The sequence below is a fragment of the Pipistrellus hanaki genome, assembly GCF_964339955.1.
Source record: "Pipistrellus hanaki genome assembly, chromosome: 16".
Classification (NCBI taxonomy): Eukaryota; Metazoa; Chordata; class Mammalia; order Chiroptera; family Vespertilionidae; genus Pipistrellus; species Pipistrellus hanaki.
The window spans coordinates 33,677,625-33,702,116 of record NC_140518.1 but is presented as its reverse complement, the minus strand read 5'-3'; the positions used below and the strand labels follow the sequence as shown (position 1 = coordinate 33,702,116).

Sequence of the window (24,492 nt, the reverse complement as noted above, 5' to 3'; positions counted from 1 at the left end):
AGAATAACATTTGGGGCTTAGTCATAACAATCCCATTCGAATGCACTCACAAAACGATCCTGTTGGCAGAGTCCATGGTGCTTTTCCCTGAAATGAGCTCTGAGCCACCAGCCACTCACACAACGTCACCTGGTCCCTTGCCATCATCAGCACAGATGCTAATGAGAACTCAGCATGTTTTAAGCATTTTACATATATAAACTCATTTCACTCTCACAACAACCCAAAGACCTCATGAGCTGCCTAGACCATCATTATCCCATTCTATGGATGAGGAGACTGAGGCCCAGGGAGGAGGAAGATATTGACAGAGCCAGAATTAGAAGCCAAACAGCCTGGTTTTAGAAGCCTTCCACGTGCAGTGAAAAAAGGATCAATGCCAATGTCCTGGACTTCAGTTTTTAAAGCATCTCCTCTTGGCTTTTCGGACCTTCACATAGAGTGTTTTATCAACCGGGACCCAGAGAGTGAGTGATGTGATGCACTCAAGGTTATACAGCTAGTGAGAGGCCTGGGGCAGCTTTGCTGCCAACGAGGCCCAAGGTAGGTTTCCTGACCCCTGGTCAGCTCACCCTCCACCTAACTCCTCCCTGGGCCAGCGGGGGCACTGTCTGTGGTTCCTATGCCAGGCAGTAGGCAGCGGGCCCAGCGGATCCGGCCTGCCTGCCTGCCTGGGCGCTGTCCGCGGTGCTGATCCGCCCGCCGCGCCCTGGCTCGCCAGGCGGCAGGCGGGTTCCCCAGGTTTCCCTTCCAGATCCCAGCCAAAGCCAGCTCCTCGAGTTTTCGGCGGCCCTTCGGGGTCCTTAGACCTGGCTCCTAGGGATTCCGGGGTTCTCCCGCCCCTCTCCAGACCGGGAGCCGCCAGCCTCCCTTCCCCCCGCCCCCCCGGCCCCGCCCATGGTCCCTCCCCGCCAGTCCCAGGTCCCTCCCCTCCCCCTGATCTCTCCCGCCCCCTCAGCTCCCCCCTACTGCTCGTTCGCCAGTTCCGGTCACGTTGCTGGGTGTTTACGCCTGGAGACAGCCCGGGACCCCCCCTTCGGCGCCCCGGAGCCCCCGGAGCCCCGACCCCACCGCCCCGCAGCCTTGAAGCAGCTGATGGCGCCGCAGCCCGGGCGGGCGCTGCGGAACCCGGGGCGCAGCTAGCGTGGGGAGAAGAGCGCCTCCCCGCCACCCAGCCCGCGGACCGGCTCCTCCGGCCTATCGCTCCCTCAGGTCCTGAAGGTGAGGAGGCCGGTGGGCGTGGGGGTGGGCGCCGAGGGGTCCCCCGGCGGGAGCGCTGGCCTGGGGGTGGACGCCGCAGCGCGCGGGAGGCAGGCAGGACCCGCGGGCTGCTGGCAGAAGTTGTCCTCCACCGCCCAGACTCGGACCCTTCCCGGCCCTGGCGGAGAGTCCAGAGCAGCCGAGAGCAAGCCACCCTACCCCTTGCCATCTCCTGCCACACACACCTCTCCTTCTGCCTGCCTGTCCCTGTCCTCCCTGGCACCTCTCTCCTCGGCTCCCTCCGGCTCCATGCCCCCCCCCTCTCTCAGGGAGTCATATTGGAGGCGTAATCAGGGCAGAACATCAAGACTGAAGTGGGTGGGAGCTCCCGTTTCCCCATTCGCCCCACTCCTGGGTCCTCTGCTTTGCTGGGTCGGGGTCCTGCGGTCTTCAGTGGAGGAGGATGCCATGTCCTAGGGGTATTGGAGGAGGAGGGTCTGGAGTGGAGAGGACCAGGAGACCCCTAGAGAATGTGGCTCCACCACTCACGAGTCAAGTGACCCCAGAGTCTCAGACGTTTATCTAGAGCTGACTTCTTGTTCCCAACCCAACCCCCCCGGAGAGCCAAGGACCTGAGGACGAAGGGAATGGTTATTTTTCCATACTTGCCCTGGTGATTGCCAATGATGTTCACTCCTTCTGCCTGTTTCACCAACATTCCTGGTGTTCCTGTTCCGTGCAAGGAATTCCCGGAGACAGAGCCCTGCCCTCAGGAAGCTTATTGCTCAGAGCAGCAGAAGCCAGACACACACACACACACACACACACACACACACACACACAGGGATGCCTGGTGGAATGCTTGGGGGAATCCAGTGGCAAAAGAGAGGCATTCCAGCTTGGTGGGGGTCAGGGAAGACTTTCTGCATTTGAGCGGGGAAGCATCCTTCAGAGGTTTAAGGAGGGGAAGACAGGATGGGGGAATGGTAAATGAGGGATGTTCACGGGTATGAGGAGAGTTTGTTGTGGGAGCAGCAAGAGGTAGAATCCAAAAGAGGAGACTGCAAATGTGGACCACATTTAGATTGTGAAGGGCAGCCAAAACCAGTTTTGCTCAGTGGATAGAGCATCAGCCTGCTGACTCGAAGGGTCCCAGGTTCAATTCTGGTTAGGGGCATGTACCTTGGTTGCAGACCCCCAGTGGAGGGTGTGCGGGAGGCAGCTGATCGATGTTCCTCTCTCAGCAATAATTTTAATTCTCTATCCCTCTCCCTTCCTCTCTGTAAAAAAATCAATTAAAAATATTTTTAAAAAATAGATTGTGAAGGGCCTTAAATGCCAGGGAGTGCTCCAAGTTGTGAGACACTGTGAACTAGTATATGGGGCAAACTACTTAACTCCTCTGAGCTTCTGTTTCCTCATCTGTGGAGTACTAACAGAACCTTCAGTGTAGGGCCGTGGTCAGCACACTGCGGCTCACAAGCCACATGCAGCTCTTTGGCCCCTTGAGTGTGGCTCTTCCACAAAACACCACTGCCTGGGCGAGTCTATTTTGAAGAAGTGGCGTTAGAAGTTTAAGTTTTTAAAATTTGGCTCTCAAAAGACATTTCAATCGTTGTACTGTTGATATTTGGCTCTGTTGACTAATTAGTGCGCCGACCACTGAGTAGGGCGATTATGAAGATAAATGAATTACTATATGTAAAGTGCTAAGAATAGTGCCAGCCATTTTTATTATTATTATTATTATTATTATTAATACCTGTGCAATAATCCTATATAATAATCCTATATAATAAAAGGGTAATATGCAAATCGACCAAATGGCAGAACGACTGGTTGCTATGATGAGCATTGACCACCGGGGGCAGGCGCTTGATGCAGGAGTGGCGAGCGCCACTCAGCCAGAAACCCTAAGCCTGCTCACAGCTGGTGAGCACAGCTGCAGTGGCGGGAGCCTCTCCCCCCTCCAAAGCAGCGATAAAGATGTCCAACTGCCAGCTTAGGGGAGTGGGCCTAAGCCATCAGTTGGACATCCCCCAGGGGCTCCCTGACAGCAAGAGGGTGTAGGACGGGCTGAGGGACCCTCCTGAGTGCACGAATTTTGTGCATCGGGCCTCTAGTAATTATTATAAGTATTATTACCTGTGCATCCATGTCTGAGAAAGAATTTCTGATTCTTGCTTTCCTTCCTACCCCAATCCTCAGAGTCAGGTAGTTAAGAGGAATAACAAGTAAGAAAAGTGAAGAACAGCCTGACTGGTGTGGCTCAGTGGTTGAGTATCGACCTATGAACCAGGAGGTCATGGTTTGCTTCCTGGTCACATGCCTGGGTTTCTGGCTCGGTCCCCCGGAGGCAGCTGATCAATGATGCTCTCTCATCATTAATGTTCTTTTTTTTGTAATATATTTTATTGATTTTGTACAGATAGGAAGGGAGAGAGATAGTTAGAAACATTGATGAGAGAGAGTCATCGATCAGCTGCCTCTTGCACACCCCCTACTGGGGATATGCCCACAACCAAGGTACATGCCCTCGACCGGAATCGAACCCGGGACCCTTCAGTCCCCAAGCCGACTCTCTATCCATTGAGCCAAACCGGTTTCGGCTCATCATTAATGTTCTATCTCTCCCTCTCCGTTCCTTTCAGAAATCAATTAAAAATATATACATTTTTTAAAAAGAAGAAAAGTAAAGAACATTTTAATTCACTTAGTTATTCCTTTATTACCATCACTGTCCTATCTAATATACCTCCCCTGGCAATTAGAATGATAAAAATAAGTTTAACATTCTCCTTGAAACAAGAAAGCATACTTAAAAATTTTAACAAAATGTGGGTGAGGCCGAAACCGGTTTGGCTCAATGGATAGAGCGTCAGCCTTTGGACTAAAAGGTCCCAGGTTCGATTCCAGTCAAGGGCATGTACCTTGGTTGTGGGCATATCCCCAGTAGGGGGTGTGCAGGAGGCAGCTGATCAATGTTTCTCTCTCATCGACATTTCTAACTCTCGATCCCTCTCCCTTCCTCTCTGTAAAAAATCAATAAAATTTATTTAAAAAAATAAAACTGTAGGGCTAAAAAAAAATGGGGGTGAGTATTCAGAGCAGTGCAAGAATATTTGTTGACTGACTAAATATTTTTAGTCCTGAGAATGAAATAGAAACTGGGACAAGAGAAGCAGTAAGGGTGAGGGTGGCAGACATGGCAGACTCCGTGCAAGCAAAAAGCCAGAGGCTTAGCTCTGGCTCCTCCCCGGCCACGGCACCTGCCTGAGGGAGAGAGGGGGCAGCAGAGGCTCAGGGACATGGAACAGAGTAAGGGAGCAGGAGTTAGCCACCCAAAAGAAGTTTGGACTGTAAAAGTGGTTTTCAAACTTTGGTTAGCAGAAGCCTTTTCTGCGAGGAATTTGTGTGCACAAACCCATCATATAACAGAGGGGTGGAGATAGCAAAGCCTCGAGCCCTGCCCTTTCCCCCAACCCTTTTGACAAGATCGGAGACCCCTCTGCAGAACTCTGGGGTTCTATGGGGAAATTTGAAAATCACTGGTTGAGATGATCATGACGACCCTTCAGAGCCCTGAGTGCTATGATTCTGTACTTTCTGTGGTTCTTCCAATGCAAAGAACGATAGGCACTGGGGAGGGGAGAGGGCCACCGTTTCCTACGTTACCAGGTCAGTTGTAGGTAGATAGCTGGGGAGGAGAGTGGGTACCCGAGAGCTCCAAAGCCAAGCAGGAGGTGAGGTCTTTCTCAGGGATCAGGAGCTTAGGCCTTACAGCGGCACCGTTGTGTCAGAGTCAGAGGGTCCTGCACCTGACACTGTCTGGGGTTGGGGACCTGAACACAGAAGGCTCCTCCCACCAACTTCCTTAAATGGAAAACATTTGTGCCTGCCTTCCTTCCTTCCTTCCTTCCTTCCTTCCTTCCTTCCTGCCTGCCTGCCTGCCGGCCTTCCTGCCTGCCTGCCTGCCTGCCTGCCTGCCTTCCTTCCTTCCTGCCTGCCTTCCTTCCTTCCTGCCTGCCTTCCTTCCTGCCTGCCTGCCTTCCTTCCTTCCTGCCTTCCTGCCTTCCTTCCTGCCTGCCTTCCTTCCTTCCTGCCTTCCTTCCTTCCTTCCTTTTTTTTCTTGACTTGAGTTTATTTGAGCCAAACAGAAGAAACGCCAGGAAAACAAGATTTCAAACAGATGAGAGGCCTGTCCAAAGTACTTGGAATTAACTGTATACATTGTGAGCCCTGTGTTACAGGTCCTTTTTTACTCTTGATGACAGTTCTTTAAAAATGAACATTTTCCATCCAGCTGGAAAATTAAAGAGGTGGGAGCACCGGGAGAAGGCGGGCAGCAGGAACAATGCTGCTCCTGAGGTAGTCAGGACAGCGGACAGAGGTGAGAGACCTCCCTGTAACCTGGCTCAGGCTGGGCGTGGGGAGAAGATGGAGCTGATAGCTCCTGCCCCTCAGCAGCTGCTGCTGCTGGCCCGGACCTCGTCCTCAGAAGCTGGGAGGTTCCAGGACTACATCTGTGTGTGGAAACCTGACATTGTTCTGAGTTGGGTCTTTCAAACACTTGTGGCTCCCCAGCCACACACACAGATCCCTGTTGGCCCTGGTTTCCCCTTCCTACCCCCATCTCCCACCCTCCCCAAAACAAACTAAGCAATAGCGTCTAAGAAAGTATATTTGCCAAGACCGTTTGTGACCCCAATTTCTGCCCTGAGAAGAGCACCTGCCTCGTTGGAAGCAAACACTCAAGCCATTCTGTGAAGCATGGAAACAGCTGGTTGGCGCAGCCTGTCACGGTGGCCAGCATCCAGTCCCCACGGGCTGTGTGGAAAGGCCTTTGACTCTTCCGAAACATTTGCATTTCAGCAGCTGGGAGCTGACATTTTCTCTCTTCAGGGTAAGCACAGGCCCACACACCTTCATCCTCCAGCTGTGCACACTTAGATTTAAGAGATACAACACACACACATGCATACATACATACATGTACTTCTTCAGGCATGGACATGGGCTTAGATGCATATACAGACACACAAGCACACATATCCCAACACAGACATACAAAAGCACGGGCCCGGCTCACCTGTTCCTCCTGAGCAGGGGTCCTCAAACTTTTTAAAGTGGGGGCCAGATCACGGTCCCTCAGAGAGCTGGAGGGCCGGACTATATGAACTACTAATTCCTACTGTAACACCTTGGCTGCGCTCACTGCCCAAAAAACCTGGCAGGCCGGATCAGACTCCTCTGCGGGCCGCATGTGGCCCGTGGGCCGTAGTTTGAAGACCCCTGTTCCTGAGTAATGTGTCAGTATATTTGACTGCCCTCTTCACATCTGTTTCTCCTTGTCTGAGGTCTCTTGAGCGTGCCAGATCTAACCGGCTGGATCTCACCTTCTCTGTAAATCTGCCCTTCCATATCAGTTCACAAACCAGCGCCACAAATCCACTCACTCGTGCATTCTACAGATATTTTACAGAATACCTCCTGTTTGCCAGATTCTGTCCTGGGTGCTAGGGAACAAAACAGTCTTTCATCTTGTGTTGCCAACAATCTGGCAGGGGAACCAGACAGTAAACAAAAATGTAATATATGCATGTGGCGATAAATTCCTGGAAGAAAAGCAATGCCGGTGAAGGGAGTGGAGAGTGACAGAGGGGTCTGTTTTAAATCAAATAATCGGAGAAGGCCCCTGATTATGTGACCTTTGAACAGAGTCCTGAACGCAGGGAGCGATGGGCCACGAGGGCATCTTGGCAAAGGGCATTCCTGGCAGAGAGGACAGTGCATGCAAAGTCCCTGAGGCCAGGGGCTTGGCATATTCAAGAAACAGCCAGGAGGCCGGGATGGAGCCAACAGTGGGAGAATAGCAGGAGATGAGGGTAAACAGAGCCAGGGGCCGTTGTGTAGGGTCTGGTGAGAACTTTGGATCTGGTGTTAAGTGTGATAGGAAGCCCGTGGGGGGGTTTGAATGAGAGATGAGGTGACCAGATCAGATTTGCTAAAGGAGCTCTGGCTGCTGCACAGAAAAGAAGGACAAGAGTGGAAGCGAGTCCTGACCGGTTTGGCTCAGTAGATAGAGCGTCAGCCTGCAGACTGAAGAGTCCCAGGTTCCAGTCAAGGGCATGTATAATACATTGGTTGTGGGCACAGTAGGGGGTGTGCAAGAGGCAGCTGATCGATGTTTCTCATAGATGTTTCTGACTCTTTATCCCTCCTCTCCCTTCTTCTCTGTAAAAAATTCAATAAAATATGTGTGTTTAAAAAAAAAAAAAGAAAGAAAGAAAAAGAAAAAGAAAAATAGTGGAAGCGAGAAGTTAGGAGGCTACTGCAGGGTTACACCCAAGGGGTAGCGGTGACCGGGACTAGGGAAACACATGGGGACAGTGAGAACTGGTCGGAGTTAGGAAGTTTTTTGAAGGTAGAGTCAGCAGGATTTGCAGATGGATTGGCTATGGAATGTGAAGAAAGGAATAAAAGGTGACACCTAGTCATTTGTCCTGAGCAACCGAGGGAAAGGCAGATGAAGTGCTGTTTATTTAGATGGCGAACAGTACGCAAGAGCGGGTTTGCAGGGGTGATCATGAGAGCTCGTTCAGTCCTGGGACTCAAGTCTGAGGGACCTGGGAGACATCCAGGTGGGTGTGTTAGATAGTCGGTCTAGTGTTCGGGAAAACAGAGAAATAGAATTCACAGCCATGGGGTTGGACACGATCACCTTAGGAGTGATTAGACAGAGAAGAGGTCCCATGTGAAAGGTGAGGAAATAGAGGGAATCCAGCAAATGTGCCTTCCTACTTGAGTTTCCAGGAGCTGAAAACTGTTAAACACCCTGAATTATTTCTCTTATCACGGCCTACCCCAGCAATTTTCAACTGGTGTGCTGCAAAGATGCTTCAAATATGCAATACCTGACTATTTAGGCTGTCCAAGTAAAAAAATGACAACGCCAATACAATAGCCCTATGGTGTGAATGAATCAAAATTATACCTATTTGTTTTGTCAGATCAGCAAAAACATATATATTTTTGGTGTGCTGCAGAATTTTACTTATGTGTGCCATGAAATGAAAAAGGTGTGGCTCAGTGGTTGAGCACTGACCTATGAACCAGGAGGTCACGGTTTGATTCCCAGACAAGGCACGTGCCCGGTTGCAGGCTCCATCCCCACTGTGGGGCTTGCAAGAGGCAGCCAATCTCTCATCATTGATGTTTCTATCTCTCTCTCCCTCTCCCTTTCTCCTTATTTTTTATTTTTTAAATATATTTTATTGATTTTTTTACAGAGAGGAAGGGAGAGAACTAGAAACATTGATGAGAGAGAAACATCAATCAACTGCCTCCTGCACACCCTCTACTGGGGATGTGCCCGCAACCAAGGTATATGCCCTTGACCGGAATCAAACCTGGGACCTTTCAGTTTTTTTACAATGCAACTCAACGCTCTATCCACTGAGCCAAACCGGTTTCGGCCCTCCTTATTTAAAAAAAAAAAAAAAAAATTAAATCAAATTATTCAAAAAAAACCTTCCAGAAAAATGTTGAAAATCGCTTATCTAGTCCAATCCATCCCCATGTCCTGCCAATTCTACCCCCAAAATAGGCCTGGAACTTCCCTTCATCTCCATCTTCACCATCTGGCCCAGGCCTCCATCATCTCTCACCTGAACCAGTTGACCTCCTGGTATACACTTTGTCCCCTCTACTCTGTCCCCAGCAACCACACTGATTTTTTAAAAATATTTTTTATTGATTTTTTTTTTTTTACAGAGAGGAAGAGAGAGGGATAGAGAGTTTGAAACATCAATGAGAGAGAAACATCAATCAGCTGCCTCCTGCACACCCTCTACTGGGGATGTGCCTGCAACCAAGGTACATGTCCTTGATCGGAATCGAACCTGGGATCCTTGAGTCTGCAGGCTGATGTTCTATCCACTGAATCAAACCGGTTAGGGCCACAGTGATTTTTTTACAATGCAACTCATGTTCCTCACTGCCTACACTCCTTTAATAATTTCCCAATTCACTTAGTATTAACCCACAAAGCTTAACACAGTTTACAAGACCCTGTGTGATCCTTTCCTTACTTACCTCACTGCCTGCAACCCCTCCCCCCTTCTCCACCCAACCCCCCTTCCAACCTTAGCCATCAGCCTTCATCAGCAGTTGGCGATGATGCTGTTTCTCAGAAAGGCCATGTGAAGCACTTAACACATAGGGCTTCGCTTCTAGTAGGCACTCAGTAACCGTCAGCGGTCATTATCCTGCCTCTGTGCCTTCAAGTACTGTTCCTGTTTGGGACGCTCTTCCTGGTACTCCTCTGACTAACTCCTGCCCCTCCATCAAGTCTCTATTATTTTTCTGTTGCTGCATAGCAAATTAACCACAAACTAAGTGGCTTAAAACAACACCAATGAATATTCTCACAGTCTCCAAGGATCAGAAGTCTGGCACTTTATACCTAGGTCCTCTGCTCAGGATCTCCCAAAGGCTGAAATTAAGACCAGCTACATCCTCATCTGAAGGCTCCACTAGGGCGAGAGCCACTTCTAAGGTCACTTAGGTTGTTAGCAGGATTTAGTTCCTTGTGGTTGTAGGACTGGAGCGCCATCATGGTCTTGATAGCTGTTAGCCTGGGGCCATCCTCAGCTGCTAGTGGCCTCTCTCAGGTCCTGGTGTGTGGTTTCCTCCATTACTCTCTCACAGCACGGCCGTTTATTTACCTCTTCAAGGCCGGCGGCAGAATTTTTCTCAGGCTTCAAATCTCTTCCTTCATTCAGTAAGGGCCCTTTGAACCGGCCCGCCCAGAATAATCTCTCTTTTGATTAACTCAAAGCAACTGATTGGAGGCCTTAATTACGCCTGCACGGTCCGTTCACCTCTGTCATAAACCTAATCACAGGAGTGAAATCTCATATTCGCAGTCCCACCCACACCCAAGTCGGGGGAGATAATATAGGAGAGCATGACCACCTGGGCCTGGGAATGCTGAGGACCCTTGCAGAATTCTGTCTGCCATGAGGTCTCGTTCTAAAATCACTTCCTCAGGGACCTTCTTTCATATAACACCGTAGGTTTCTCTCATGGCACCTACCACAGATTGTAACTGTAAACTTATCTGTATTATTGTTTCTGTGATGCACTTTTCGCTTGTTTGATTCTCTCCCCTGAGCCCTGAGAGCTCATGAGGACAAGGACTTTGTCTTGTTCATCAGGGTTCCCCATAACCAGCAAAGCAGTTGACAACAGTAGCTCACTGAATGAATGAAGGATGAAGAGATGTATAAATCAAGACAGGGATTAACCTCCTCACACATTTAACAGAAACGAGAAGGGGTGTAGCACCAGGTCCTGTGATTCCTGTTCTATCCTTTTTAATCTCACTTCATCCTCATTGTTACTATTACCCTGTTTTCCTGAAAATAAGACAGTGTCTTATATTAATTTTTTCTCCCAAAGTTGCGCTAGGTCTTATTTTCAGGGGGTGTCTTATCTTTCCATGCACTAGGTCTTATTTTCGGAGGATGTCTTATTTTCGGGGAAACACGGTAGTAGCCTCGTTTTACGGAAGGGGGAGGGGCGGGGCTTTAGACTTTCTTGCTCTAAATCAGTGGTCAGCAAACTCATTAGTCAGCAGAGCCAAATATCAACAGTACAACGACTGAAATTTCTTTTGAGAGCCAAAACCTGACGTCTGTGCATGGGCCACGAAGTTTCAACTGCACTGTACCTGAGCGCCCGCACGTGGTGTTTTGTGGAAGAGCCACACTCAAGTGGCCAAAGAGCCGCATGTGGCTCGCGAGCCGCAATTTGCCGACCACTCCTCTAAATCCTGTGGCAAGTAACTGAAAGACCCAGGATTCAAACCCAAGATTGTCCTCAGTATAAATATTGAGAATCTTCTTTGGATTCAAAAGATTTGGTTGGAGAATTGGATTTGCCACAACTTACTGGCCCTGTGAACTGGCACGGGTCACTTCAGCTCTGAGTCTGTTTGTGAAATGGGTGCGGTCATACCACTTGAAGAATGGTCAGCAGGAGCAAGATAATGTGTATAAAGTTGTTTAAACTCGCAGGGGGTCAGTAAACAGAGCCAGTGGTTCTCACAGGCCAAAGGGCCACCTCGACTGAAGTGATAGGCCTGTTTGATTGGACCAGGGGGGTCAGGTGGGTACGAGGGAAGGGAACCCAGAAAGAGAAGCCTGTGAGCGGGAGGGTGTCCGACAGACCTGCTTGGTGTGATCCTACAAATAAAAATGTGAAGTTGGCCAAAACCAGTTTGGCTCAGTGAATAGAGCATTGGCCTGCGGACTGAAGGGTCCCAGGTTCGATTCTGGTCAAGGGCATGTACCTTGGTTGTGGGCACATCCCCAGCAGGGGGTGTGCAAGAGGCAGCTGGTAGATGATTCTTGTCGATGTTTCTAACTTTCTATCCCTCTCTCTTCCTCTCTGTAAAAAAATCAATAAAATATGTTTGTTTGTTTTAAAATGTGAAGTTGCAGAGACTTACATGGAAGCCAGTCTGGAGGGGACCATTTGCTGACCAGAGCTGTCCATCAACTAGCCTCCCTCTCCACTGCCCTGGGAGTTCCTTGCTCTGGTGGGGGCAGGTCCTTCAAAAGCTTAGGGAGGCCCTGGCAGAGAAGGCGTGAGCTCTGAGTCCTCCAGAGGCCAGGGCCTCCACTACCCTTTGCCTCTGCTTCTCAGGATGCTCATCACCACAGGAGGGACTCACTGGGAAAGGGGTGGAGCCGGCAGGAGAGCTGAAAGGCCAGGCCATCCATAGGGATACAAATCTCCCCCTCTCATCAGTGTCCTATGTTCCACCGTGGATTCACCACATGCGTCTCCTTAGCACCCTCTCCTATTCCTCTCTTAAAAGGGACTCTACTGCCCTAACCGGTTTGGCTCAGTGAATAGAGCTTCGGCTTGTGGACTGAACGGTCCCAGGTTTGATTCTGGTCAAGGGCATGTACCTTGGTTGCGGGCACATCCCCAGTGGGGGGTGTGCAGGAGGCAGCTGATCGATGTTTCTTTTTCATTGATATTTCTTTTTTTGTTTATTTAATATATTTTTTTACAGAGAGGAAGGGAAAAGGATAGAGAACTAGAAACATCGATGAGCCGAGACCGGTTTGGCTCAATGGATAGAGCGTTGGCTTGGGGACTGAGAGGTCCCAGGTTCGATTCCGGTCAGGGGCATGTACTTTGGTTGCGGGCATATCCCCAGTGGGGGGTGTGCAGGAGGCAGCTGATCGATGACTCTCTCTCATCGATGTTTCTAACTCTCTATCTCTCTCTCTTCCTCTCTGTACAAAATCAATAAAATATATATTAAAAAAAAAAAAAAAAAAAAAAGAAACATCGATGAAAGAGAAACATTGATCAGCTGCCTCCTGCATACTTCCTACTGGGTTGTGCCCGCAACAAATGTACATGCCCTTGACCGGAATCGAACCTGGGAGCCTTCAGTATGCAGACCGACGCTCTATCCACTGAGCCAAACCGGTTAGGGCTCATCAATGTTTCTAACTCTCTATCCCTCTTCCTTCCTCTCTATAAAATATCTTTTTTAAAAAAAAGCAGCTGGAGCCCGTCTCTGTTTCTCTTCCCTGACTTTGATGCTCCATTGGCTTTCCTCTCTGAGAAGCAGAAGAGGCCTTGGGGCAGGGGAGTGAAGCCATTTTCCCCTTGGCCTCTGTTTCTCCCTCTGCTAAATGGGAATAACTTTACTTCCCTGCCAACACCCCCACGTGCTTATGGAGCTCTGGTGAGTAAATACAGGGGAAATGGCCTCGGTGGCAAAATACTTACCCGGTGACAATAGGACCCCAGATTGGAGGCGACTGTGAGGGGTGTGAGGGTGGGCAGGGCAGATGGGCCCAGAAGATGTGTGTTCACCTTGTCATCCTCCCCAGGTGAGTCCCAGGCCTGGGTTGCCATGGATACCGTGTCCCTAGAGCATCAGATCCAGAGCGTGCAACGCCACATCAGCTTCCTGAAAAAGGAGCAGATGGCCCTGCTGCGAGACCTGCACCTGGAGATCCTGCGGCTGCAGAAACGCTGCTCAGGTGAGACCAGGAGGGGTGGCTGCAGGTGGGGGGCGGGGAGGAGGGCAACGGCCATCATCACAGTCATTGTCTCTGATGGGGTGTCCACCGTGAGCCCCACAAGCTTCAGAACAGTCCTCCTGCCAGTGGTGTGCATTACCCGTTTTTCTCAGTGAAGAAAGTGAGTCTTCAGGGTAACGGGGTTCTCAGTCGGTAGCAGAAGGAAACCTGGGAACCATTCCTGGGAGTTTCCTGTCCCTTTTTTAAAAAAAAATTTTTTTATAAAATTATTTTCTTCTTTTTTTAAAAATATATTTTATTGATTTTGTACAGAGAGGAAGAGAGAGAGATAGAGAGTTAGAAACATCGATGAGAGAGAGTCATCGACCAGCTGCCTCTTGCACACCCCCTACAGGGGATATGCCTGCAACCAAGGTACATGCCCTTGACAGGAATCGAACCCGGGACCTTGCAGTCCCCAAGCCGACGCTCTATCCATTGAGCCAAACTGGTTTCGGCTTCTGTCCCTTTCTAATAAGTCTTCATCAAGCACCTTCCAGCCCCAAGAAAACCTCAGTTTAATTGGGGACACACACACACACACACACACACACACACACACAGTATTGAGATAACAGAAAATAAAGAGGGCTGCTGAAACCGGTTTGGCTCAGTGGACAGAGCGTCGGCCTGCGGACTGAAAGGTCCCAGGTTCAATTCCGGTCAAGGGCATGTACCTGGGTTGCGGGCACATCCCCAGTAGGAGGTGTGCAAGAGGCAGCTAATCAATGATTCTCTCTCATCGATGTTTCTAACTCTCTATCCCTCTCTCTTCCTCTCTGTAAAAAATCAATAAAATATTTTAAAAATATATAAAAATAAAATCGAACAAACTTAAAAAAAATAACAGAAAATAAAGAGGGCTGATGGGAGTTCTTTGGCAGGACCATGCCCAGCTTGAGGTGGGTGTGATAAAGGAGGAGACGGGCATCCCGGGCCCCCAGAGAAAGGAAGCATTTCCGCTCCCACAGGCTGGGAAGACGTGTACATGCTAAGCTGGCACAGGGGCAGAGGGGGGAGGGAGCACTCCAGATGAAGGGAACAGCGTGGCACACTCCTACCCAGGTAGGACCCCACCCGCTTCGGAAGCCTTCTATTCCATGGATGCAGCTGAGCTTAAAGAGGGGCCTGGTGAGAGAGAGGGCTGGAGCCAGGTCACGGGGGATCTTGACAAATGCAGCGGAGAAGTTCGGCCTGTCCTCCTGCGGGGCGGGGGTCGCTGAAGGTTTGGGGCAGCATCACGCAGCATGATCAAACTCAGCTGTGTGTGGGAGAAGCACTGGTGGGAGAGGGGCTCAGGGGGACCAGTGACGGGGCCGATGAAATGGTCCCGAGGAGAGAGGAAGGGGGAATGGAAGGGGAGGGCCTGTGGGAAGCAGATGGAAGGGACTTGGCAACAGATCGGGTTTGGGAGCAGGACAGAGGGAAGCACTGAGGACAAGGCTGAACCCCGGGCCTGACCTCCTGCCTGGCCCTCACCCAGGCCTGGCTCTGCCCCAACTGCTCACCCAGGCCGAGTCTCCAAGCCCAGGCTTCAGAGCCAGTGACCCACAGGATGTCTCAGCTGAAACAGCCCAACCTCCTCAGAGTACAAGCAGGTAAACTGAGGCCCAAAGAGAGAGAGAAAGAGACAGACGCCAGACAGACACAATATGCTAATGGCAGAGCTAGGATTAGAACCCAGATCTCTAGACTTCCCATCCTTCTTGCCTCTACAGCTTTCCTCAGATTCTTTCCCCAAGATGGCCAGACTCCTATCTCTCCTCCAGCCCCCGCTCATGGGAGGTTCTCCATTCCCTGGAGGGAAACTGAGGCCCAGAGCCACCTGGCTGGCTTCTCACTTTGTCAGGAAAAACCGGTAGTCCTGACGCTCCGCCCCCACAGCCTCCCCCCCTCCATGTGCCTGGGTCCAAGGCCAGGCTCCCCGCAGCCTCCCCCAAAGCCTGCGTGGCAGCAGCAGTGCCAGCCCCACACGGACTCACCCCTGCCTGATGCCCCTTTTCGTTGCAGTGGCATTAAAGGAAAATTGAGATGAGTAAATCCTCAGACCCTACAGCTCTTCCTCTAGTTCCTTTTTGTTTTGCCCTCATTCTGAAGACCTGGGTCCTGCCACTCAGGACACAGGCCAGGATCCAAGAAAGTATAACAGGCAGGAACAGAGTGCCCTCGGCCCCCATCATCCTTCTCAGATGGGTGTGGGCCCGCAGCCTCTAGGTTATTGATTAAGGAGATAAAAATAACTCTGAGCTGGCCTGGGGCAGCCACTCTGGGGGCTGAAATGACTGACTAAGGGCCTCTCTCCATGGGTGGGGGAGTGAGGAGAAGAGAACAGAACAAAAGAGATCTTTTGTTTTTGTTTTTAAGAAGATTCTAGAGCCAGCCTGTCAAACTCAGGCCGGCAGGCCGTATGCCTCATTAGGCCGAGAGATGGACAATCTTGCTCTAGAGTGGTGGTCGGCAAACTGCGGCTCTCGAGCCACATGCGGCTCTTTGGCCCCTTGAGTGTGGCTCTTCCACAAAATACCACGGCCTGGGCGAGTCTATTTTGAAGAAGTGGCGTTAGAAGAAGTTTAAGTTTTAAAAACTTGGCTCTCAAAAGAAATTTCAGTCGTTGTACTGTTGATATTTGGCTCTGTTGACTACTGAGTTTGCCGACCACTGTTCTAGAGGACACGGAAGGGGATGGGCGATGGAGGGGCCAGGGTAGGCACCAAGGAGGCAGAGTACGGGGAGAGCCTGCCAAAAAGAGATGAAGACTCAGAACGAAGGGCTTGAGGGGGGATGAGTGTGTTCTAGGTGGCAGGGCAGCGGGACAAGAACGGGAACTACCCCTGTGTATTCAACCCTGTGTTTCTCTCCATCCCAGCACCAGCCCTTGTGAGGCAGGAGCAATTTTGTCCCCGTTTTGCAGATGAGAAAACTGAGCCTCAGAAAGGTGTCGCCACTGGCCCAGGGTCACAGTGTATCTGACCTCACAGCATGCTCACCTACACTGAGGGAACTCTGACCAGAAGATCAGCCGGGAGAGTTGATGGATGGGGACACGGGGCCCGGCTGAGACTCATCTCCTCTTCCCCAATTCCTGTGTTTAAGGGCCGAGGAGAAACCAGTCCACCGGGAGTTAACCAAGGAGCCGAAATCCCTGGGCTGTGTCCCTGAGCCTCAGGTTCCCCTGAGCTACAGCTCAGGGCCCCTGGAGGAGGGAGCCCTGGGGATGGAGCATCAGAGTCCTTCCAGGGGCCCCAGGGAGGAGGTTCAGGCTCAGGTCATAGCGAAAAGCCCAGGCACCCCAGCTCCCTGTCTCCTAGCAACAGCTGGCGTCCCCTGGGGAAGGCGCCTCCAGCAAAGCCCGATTCTCTAGGAGAGCTGGGTGAGGGCAGAGAGGAGAGGCAGCTCAGGGCCCACACGGCTGTCTCTGTAGGTGCTGCTGCAGAGGAGGTCCCAGAGATGCGTTACCTCCTCCCACCCCAGGTTCACAGGTATACAAAGATGCTCCTGAGCAGGTGCCCTCACATAGGCAGCTGTAACTCCCCAGAGTCCCTGACCCAGCTCCTGGGGGAGTCGGGGAGGTGGGATAGGGCTAGAAAAATGATCAAACTCAGCTGGCTGAGGGCTATAACCTTCTGGGGTGTAAGGAACGGGGCTGGGGAGACAGCCAGGTAGAGAGGTGTGGCTGAGCTGCCAGCCGGTGCCCAGGAGGAAACTGCCCCTGCACTAGCGCCCTTGGCGGGCTCCTTGGCTGCCCCACCCCTTCAGCGCCGAGCCACACACGTGGTTCCAAGTGCCCTGCATGCTTTTCATCACCAGGTGGCGCTGTCCTCCTTGAAGCCCCTCTCTCTGCCTGGCAGAAAGGGGCTGGGAAAGGGGCGGGGCTCATGTTCAAAAAATAACAACATTGGCTCGGCAGTACCGGCTGTGAAAACAGAGAAACACGTGTCCTCTTGGTAAATTGCCACTGCCTTGAATCCCCCTCCAGTGGCACCGAGCAGCCCAGCCAGGACACTCAGCCTTCCTGGATCCACCAACTAAACACTAAAAGTCTGTGCCCAGGAACTCTTCCCCCCTCCCCACACCAGAGTCTGTGCTTGTTTCTCAATGTTTCCACCTTTGCTACTTAAAAAACAAACCAGCGACACGTCTGTACCCTCTGCAGTGGCGGTGGTGGGGGGTGGGGGAGTCCTTCAGACCAGCTCTGTTGGGTGGCGTGTTCAATATTTGTGCATCACCCTTGGGAAGAAGCAAATCCTTCCCCAGCCCCAGAGCAGCCAGGCTCCTCCATCCCACCGGGGTTCAACCAACTCCCAAATCTAAGCCACAAAGCCTGCGCTGGGCTTAGAACGAGGCAGAGCAGGCTCGGTGCCTCTCTTCACCTCTTCCCCGGTGGGGCTGTAGCACAGTGGGCCTGGGGGTGTGATTTGGATCCTTATTGCCACTTTTACTGAGCTGTGTGTTACGAAGCGAGTCCCCAAGAGATGGACCACCGGAGCCAATTTGATTAAGCATGCTAGAATTTATTACAGATTTGAATCCGGGCTCAAACCTTGGCTGACGCAGCAGCCGGCATACACCCAGGTGAGAGCCCCGATGGAGGGGCAGTCCCTCCAGAGCGCTCACACAAAAACACAGACAAACACACACCTACCGCGGCCAGTCAGGCTCTCCGGATCGGGGTCCCTCATGGTCCTGGCTGGGGATCCCAGACGAATTCATGATCCCCAAGGACCACCAGGGAGCCGAGTCCGATGCAATAAACAAAAGAGCCATCTCCATGATAGCATGGGCTGTCCCACTCACGCCATGCCGGCAGCATGGCGGAAGAGGAAGAGAGCGAATTTCGCCCAGTCTAGGGGTTTTACTCAGGTCGGTGGTGATGTCACTGCTTCGGCTAACCCTGATTGGCCCCTTAGGACAAAGAACTGGCCGTCCTTATCTGGTTCCTAAATCCTAAAGACTAAATTCTAAAGACTGGGGGCAGCCAGCAGGGTTCGTTCCCAGTCACACCCTGCTGGACAATGGAATGTGGCCCTATCTTGCCCATAATACAAAAGCAGAACTAAAGGTTATCTACAGTTTCTACCCCTGAAGCCACTGAGTCAGTGGGAGTCAATCTCCTGTAACTACCCTATTGTTTAATAAGCAAGTAATCGAAGGTCGAAGTCAGATAGCAAGGTTAAAATTCAAACAGCAGTTTTTACCAAAGTATGATTGCTACCATATTTCACTGTGATTCCCCGATCCATCCCTCTCTCTCTCTCTCTCTCTCTCTCTCTCTCTCTCTCTCTCTCACACACACACACACACACACACACACAAACAAAAAACTGCCTTTTCGCCGGGACCGGTTTGGCTCAGTGGATAGAGCATCGGCCTGCGGACTGAGGGGTCCCGGGTTCGATTCCGGTCAAGGGCATGTACTTGGTTGCGAGCACATCCCCGGTGGGGGGTGTGCGGGAGGCGGCTGGTCGATGTTTCTCTCTCATCGACGTTTCTAACTCTCTGTCCCTCTCAATTCCTCTCTGTGTAAAATCAATAAAATATATTTAAAAAAAAAAAAAAAGAAAGAAAGAAAGCTTTAAAAAAAACAAACAAACAAAAAAAAAAAACCTGCCTTTTCTTTTCTCTCCCCCCAGAACTGACCCGTGACCTGGAGATGAGAGAGGCCCAATCTCACCAGCAAGGTAAGAGAAGGATGGCTGGTGGGGAGGTGCCATGGGGGCCCAACAGGTCACCTTTCCCCCCCTCTTAGTAGGACCCAAGCCTTCCGTGTCCCGGTCCACACTTGGTGAGCACAGGCCAGGATGTCAGCCCCACGTGTGCGGTGAACAGCCTGCACCGCCATGCACAGTGCCCTGTGGCCGTGTTCCTGGCCAAAGTAGGAAAATGAAGCAGGGAGGAGGTGGTGTCCAGGAGGGCCACCTGGCTGAATTAACTCCGCTCTGTGACCTCCCTCCCCAATCCTTCCCATCCGTGCACAAGTGATTCCCATGGTCACTGTCCAAATCCTCTAAGATGATGTCAAGATGCAACACAATGACACTATGGGGTCCTTGACTTCAAGGAACTGAGTCTGGAAGAGAAAGTTGACACAAGCACATTAGCAAATCCATCATTTTACCGTTCCCCAGCCCCAAATATTTCCCCACTAAAAGACTTTTTTACAGGTTATTAATCCACCCATTAAATGGCAGGTGAGGTGGGGAGATAGTATTCATGGGGTATAGAGTTTCAGTTCTGCAAGATAAAAAAAGTCCTAGATGCCCTCGCTGGTTTGGCTCAGTGGATGGAGCGTCAGCCTGCAGACTGAAGGGTCCCAGGTTCGATTCTAGCCAAGGGCACATGCCTGAGTTGCATGCTCCTCCCCGGTATGGGGGAGGGGTGCAGGAGGCAGCTGATCGGTGATTCTCTCTCATCATTGATGCTTCTATCACTCTCTCCCTCTCCCTTCCTCTCTGAAATCAATAAAAAAAAAATATTTTTTTTTAAGTTCTAGAGATCTGTATACTTAACAATACGGAAATGTACACTTAGAAATGGTAAAAAGTTTATGTTGTTATTTGTACCAGAAATAAAACTATTTTTTTTTTTTTTAATGGAAGAGGCCTAGCCGGTGTGGCTCTGTGGTTGAATGTTGACCTGTGAACCAGGTCACAATTGAATGTGGTCAGGGCATAGGCCGGGTTTCTGGCTCCATCCCCAGTAGGGGGTGTGATGGAGGCAGCTAATCATTCTGCCTCAATAATTCTCATCATTGAAGTTTCTATCTTTCTCTCCCTTCCTCTTTTAAATCAATAAAAATATTTTTAAGAAAAAAAATGGAAGGGGTCGCATTGTTGAGATCTTAAGCACCTGAGTACACGATCTCTGAGAATTAGGACTGGATGGTCCCTGTTGTCTCAAAGTACAAGACACATGACCTGACATGGACAGGGATTTCATAAATGCTTAACTAAAAATGAATCACAAAAATAGTCTTTCTCGCCGAAACCGGTTTGGCTCAGTGGTAGAGCATCGGTCTGTGGACTGAAAGGTCCCAGGTTCAATTCCGGTCAAGGGCATGTACATTGGTTGCGAGCTCATCCCCAATGGGGGGTGTGCAAGAGGCAGCTGATCGATGATTCTCTCTCATCGATGTTTCTAACTCTCTATCCCTCTCTCTTCCTCTCTGTAAAAAATCAATAAAATATATTTTTAAAAAAACAAACCCACATTCCCAAGCATGTGCCCTGACTGGGAATCGAACCGTGACCTCCTGGTTCATAGGTCGATGCTCAACCACTGAGCAACCCAGGCTGGGTTATGATGTTTTCTTATCCACCCTAGCCCCTGTGCCTGACACAGCACACATAGAAAAGGCTTGGCGAATACTTGTGGGGTAGATAAATGAATAAGGAGAGTTTTGCATTTAAAAAGAGAATAAGAGGGGAGAGCAAGCCGAGGGCAGGATAGGCGCCAAGGCCTGAGGAAGGAAAAGGAAGCCCCCACTCCCACCCCCGCCCCCGAGCATAGCTGGGTACATAGCTGGGTGCTGGGTACATAGCTGGGTACATAGCTGGGTGCTGGGTACATAGCTGGGTGCTGGGTACATAGCTGGGTACATAGCGGGGTGCTGGGTACATAGCTGGGTGCTGGGTACATAGCTGGGTACATAGCTGGGGAGTCGCAGGGCTTCGTCCGGAGGATGTCTGCACCCTCACCCCCCTCTCTCCCTTTTCCAGAGGAGGCGTCCCGGGAGCTGGAGCGCCGGTGCCGCGCGCTGGAGGCGCAGCTGGCGGCGCGGGCGGCGGCCAACGCGGAGCTGCGGCGGGAGGTGGCGCAGCGGGAGGCGCTGGCGGCGGCGCTGCGCTGCGGGCTGCGCGCCGAGGAGCGCCGCTTCCTGGAGGAGCTGCGCCGCCGCAGCCACCGCGCCGCCGTGCTGGGCGCCGAGCTGCAGAGGCACAGCGAGGCGGCCGCGCACCTGTCCGGCCAGCTGCACGCGGCGCGCCAGAGACTGCAGGCCCCGCGCCCCGGGCCCGCCGCCGAGCCCCGGCCCCGCCGGCGCGCACAGCGGGCCCGCCGCCCGCCCGCCGAGGCCGCCGCCAAGGGCCCCGGCCGGGACTGGGCCGCCTGGGACCGCGCCGCCCGCGCCCTGGACGCCGCCGAGCCCATGCCCGACCCCGCGCTCTTCCTCTGCGCGCGGAGGCCCCCGCGGCCCGGCGGCCGCACCCCGCGCCCGCCGCCGCCGCTGGAGCCCCCGGACCGAGCCTGCCCGCCCGCCGCGCCCGCCGCGCCCGGGGCCCCGGAGTAGGCGCGGGGCTGGCGGGGCGGCGGGGAGGGAGGGAGGGAGGGAGCCCTACCCCCCTCCCGGCTGGAAACGCGGCCAGGCCTTGCAGACAGGTCCGGAGGGAGGAAGGAGGAGGGGACAGGCGAGGAAGCAGGTCCTATTCCAGGGATCCATCTGAGGCAGCCCCGCTCCCCCTTCCCTTCGCGCCGCCCCGCCTTTTGTATTTCCCCACGTTTTCAAAGCTTCGAGCTCTCCCCTCCCGCCAAGGAGCCCCACCGCGGGGCTCAGCGAGCGCGCCTTCTCTGTATGGGACTCGCAATACTGCTCCCATCTGGTCCCCACCCTGCCCCTGGGAGGGGAGGGGAGAGGGGAGGGGGTCACCCCATCCCGGAAAGCTGACAATCGTTTGGGCCCGGGGGAAGGCTGGGCTGGTCTATGGAAAGGAACCCAGTGGCCCTTACCGCCCCTCTGCCTTCCAGCTCCACCCTCCCCAGCCCCGCACGCTGCCCTTCCCTCCCAGCCTTCCCTCTAGGAGAGGCTGGAGAGGGGGGGAGAGGGGGAAGGGCGACTGGCTGGACCTTTTCCTCGGAGCCCCTTCTCCTCCCGACCCCGCTGACAGGTCCGTCCAGGTGAGCACCTAACACTTTAGATTTCCTGGTGGAAGACACCGCCTCCCAGAGCCTGGGGGGCGGGAGGGTGGGGGAGCGTGGCCCATGGAAGTTGGGACTCCTGGCAGGCAGCACCCACAGGCCCTCAGAGAGGACTGGGGTGGGTTTGGCGGCAGAGCCACCTGCGGGACTTGGACGGGGAGCTGTGCTGGGGAAGTGAGGGGCAGCCAGGCCGAGAAGGGGCAGAAACTGCCTTCAGGAGGTAGCTGGGACCTGAGGCGCCTGGGCCCTGGGCGGTTCCGGGTCCTGTCTATTGGTGCTAATTTCCCCAGCTTCGTGGCAGTGGCCTTTGATAGAGGTTTGGGTCCCCAGCCAGGCCCCTCCAGGGAGGCCCCCAGTGCGGTCAGACCTGGCGGTGGTGTGGCGCTCAGGGTCCCTCTGTCTAGGGGGTGGGGGTGGCACGATAGAGAGTGGCACGCCCCACCTGCTCCCGGCCTTTCTCTGCTGCCCGCTCTCAAGGCCAAAGGCAGTTTCCAGCCCCCTCATTGCCCTCGCCGCAAGCCCAGCCTAGAAAGAAACACCTCTAGAGACCACCCCCCCCCCCCCTACTCCCAAGCCATCCTTCCTCTGTCATGGGCCCTGCATCGAGTCCTAAGTGCCTGTGAGGTCTTCCAGGGACTGCAGAGGGAGGACACGTGGCAGGGAGAGGCGTTGGCCTCCCTCACAGACACCCCATCCTGGCAGATCCTGACCTGGCTGAGGCCACGTTGTGTGTGTGAACCCAAGGGGCCATGCGGCGAGCAGAGCCAATCTCTAGGGGAGAAGCCAATCTCTAGGGGAGAAGCCAATCTCTAGGGGAGAAGCATGCTTCTGCCATCACGGGCCCCGGAGAAGGGGAAATCCCGGCGTACCCTCTTTCGCTGCGCCTGGGAGGGAGTGGCAGGTCGGCCGGAAGCAGAGCCCGGGAGCACCCTCCCGGCCCGCAGGGACGCAGCGCCCTCCCCAGCCCGTTGCACTGGGGCCTGCTGAGACCCCTGAGCAATAACCAGCCTGGTCTAGGCGTCCGGCCGCTGGGATGCAGAGGCCGAGGTGTGGACGTCCCAGGGCTCTCCCGCATCACTTGGGCCACGGCAGTGGCCTAGGGTCCTTGCTCTGCCTGCCCTTGACCCTCCCCTCCCAGCCTCTGTGCTTGTGCCTCTGCCCTCTGTGACTCCCCTCGAGCGTGTGTAACTCGATGTTCCCTCATTCTGTCACCTCCCTCACGGCGTGACTGAAGGAGGCCTCTCCTCTCCCAGCTGCACCCACCGGAAGGAGCCAGAGGCCTGTGGAGAGGAGGGAAAGGGTGCCTTCCCGGAGGTGCCCCCCTCAGCCTCCCTCTTCCACAACCACACTTTGGGGCGAACAGGGTGACGTCGTTGTGTCGATGCTCCTACAGAGACGGTGAAATACTCGGTCCACCCCCCCACGAAAAGCCATAGTTCCCCACTTTGCCTCCCCGCCCCCCCAGCTCTATAGCAATAGCCCTCTTCCCCCTTCCCTCCTGCACCCAAGGTGTCTGTCATCTGGGGACCCCTATCCAACCCCCACCCCAGGGATCCTCAGGTGACCTGCCTGCCTCTCCCCAAGGGACCCCCGTCAGCAACTCCCCACTCCTGTCCCTCTCCTAACAAGCAGGAATAATGACACTTAATTGTCTGTGGGGGTGCTCGGAGATCCCCCAGATGAAAGGTTCAGAGTGCTGGGGCGGCTGACTCAACGCTCGGCCTGGGAAAGGAAGTGAGACAACCCGTCCCACTCCACTCGGCAAGCGGGAGGAGGGGCTGAGGCAGACACCGGGTTCCCGTTTTAACCGGTTCCCTTTCCCCTCCCTCTCCTGGGCAGGAGACTTCCCTCCACAGCTCTGCCATGCTCTGGGTTTGGGACAAAGCCCGCAGGGCGCAGGGCGGCAGCATGGGACTAGAACCAGCGGCCTGCCCTAGGCCTCAAGGCGCCAGAGCTCAGCCTGGGCGGCCCCGCCCTCAGCTTCCGGCCCTCCCCATCCTCTAGCCTGGGGGGCCCACCCGCCAGAGGAAGACCCGCTCCCGCCAACCCCTGGAGAGCTTCGGTGACTGGAAGAAAAAGGATGGTGTCTTCTTCCCTCTTTGCCGCCCAGGGCCCCCCCTGGGGGAGGGGCGTGTTGACATGGGCAGTCAGGGTCCCCGTTGGAGCTCCAGCCGCTCCCCAAGGGTGGAGGGGCCCAGGAAGGAGGACTGCAATAGGAGGATCTGTACCTGGCCTCTCTCTGTCCTACCCACAGTGGCCTGCAGTTTGG

General features: G+C 53.3%; 1 protein-coding gene across 1 annotated transcript; it reads left to right on the top strand.

Moving 5' to 3' along the window:
- Positions 1-963: 963 nt before the first annotated feature.
- Positions 964-22,923, top strand: CCDC92B (coiled-coil domain containing 92B). The gene is made up of 4 exons (XM_084863064.1): positions 964-1,221; positions 13,122-13,274; positions 18,944-18,991; positions 21,029-22,923. The coding sequence occupies exons 2-4, from the start codon at positions 13,145-13,147 to the stop codon at positions 21,595-21,597; spliced, it is 747 nt and encodes a 248-aa protein (XP_084719190.1). The 5' UTR covers positions 964-1,221; positions 13,122-13,144; the 3' UTR covers positions 21,598-22,923.
- Positions 22,924-24,492: the final 1,569 nt, after the last annotated feature.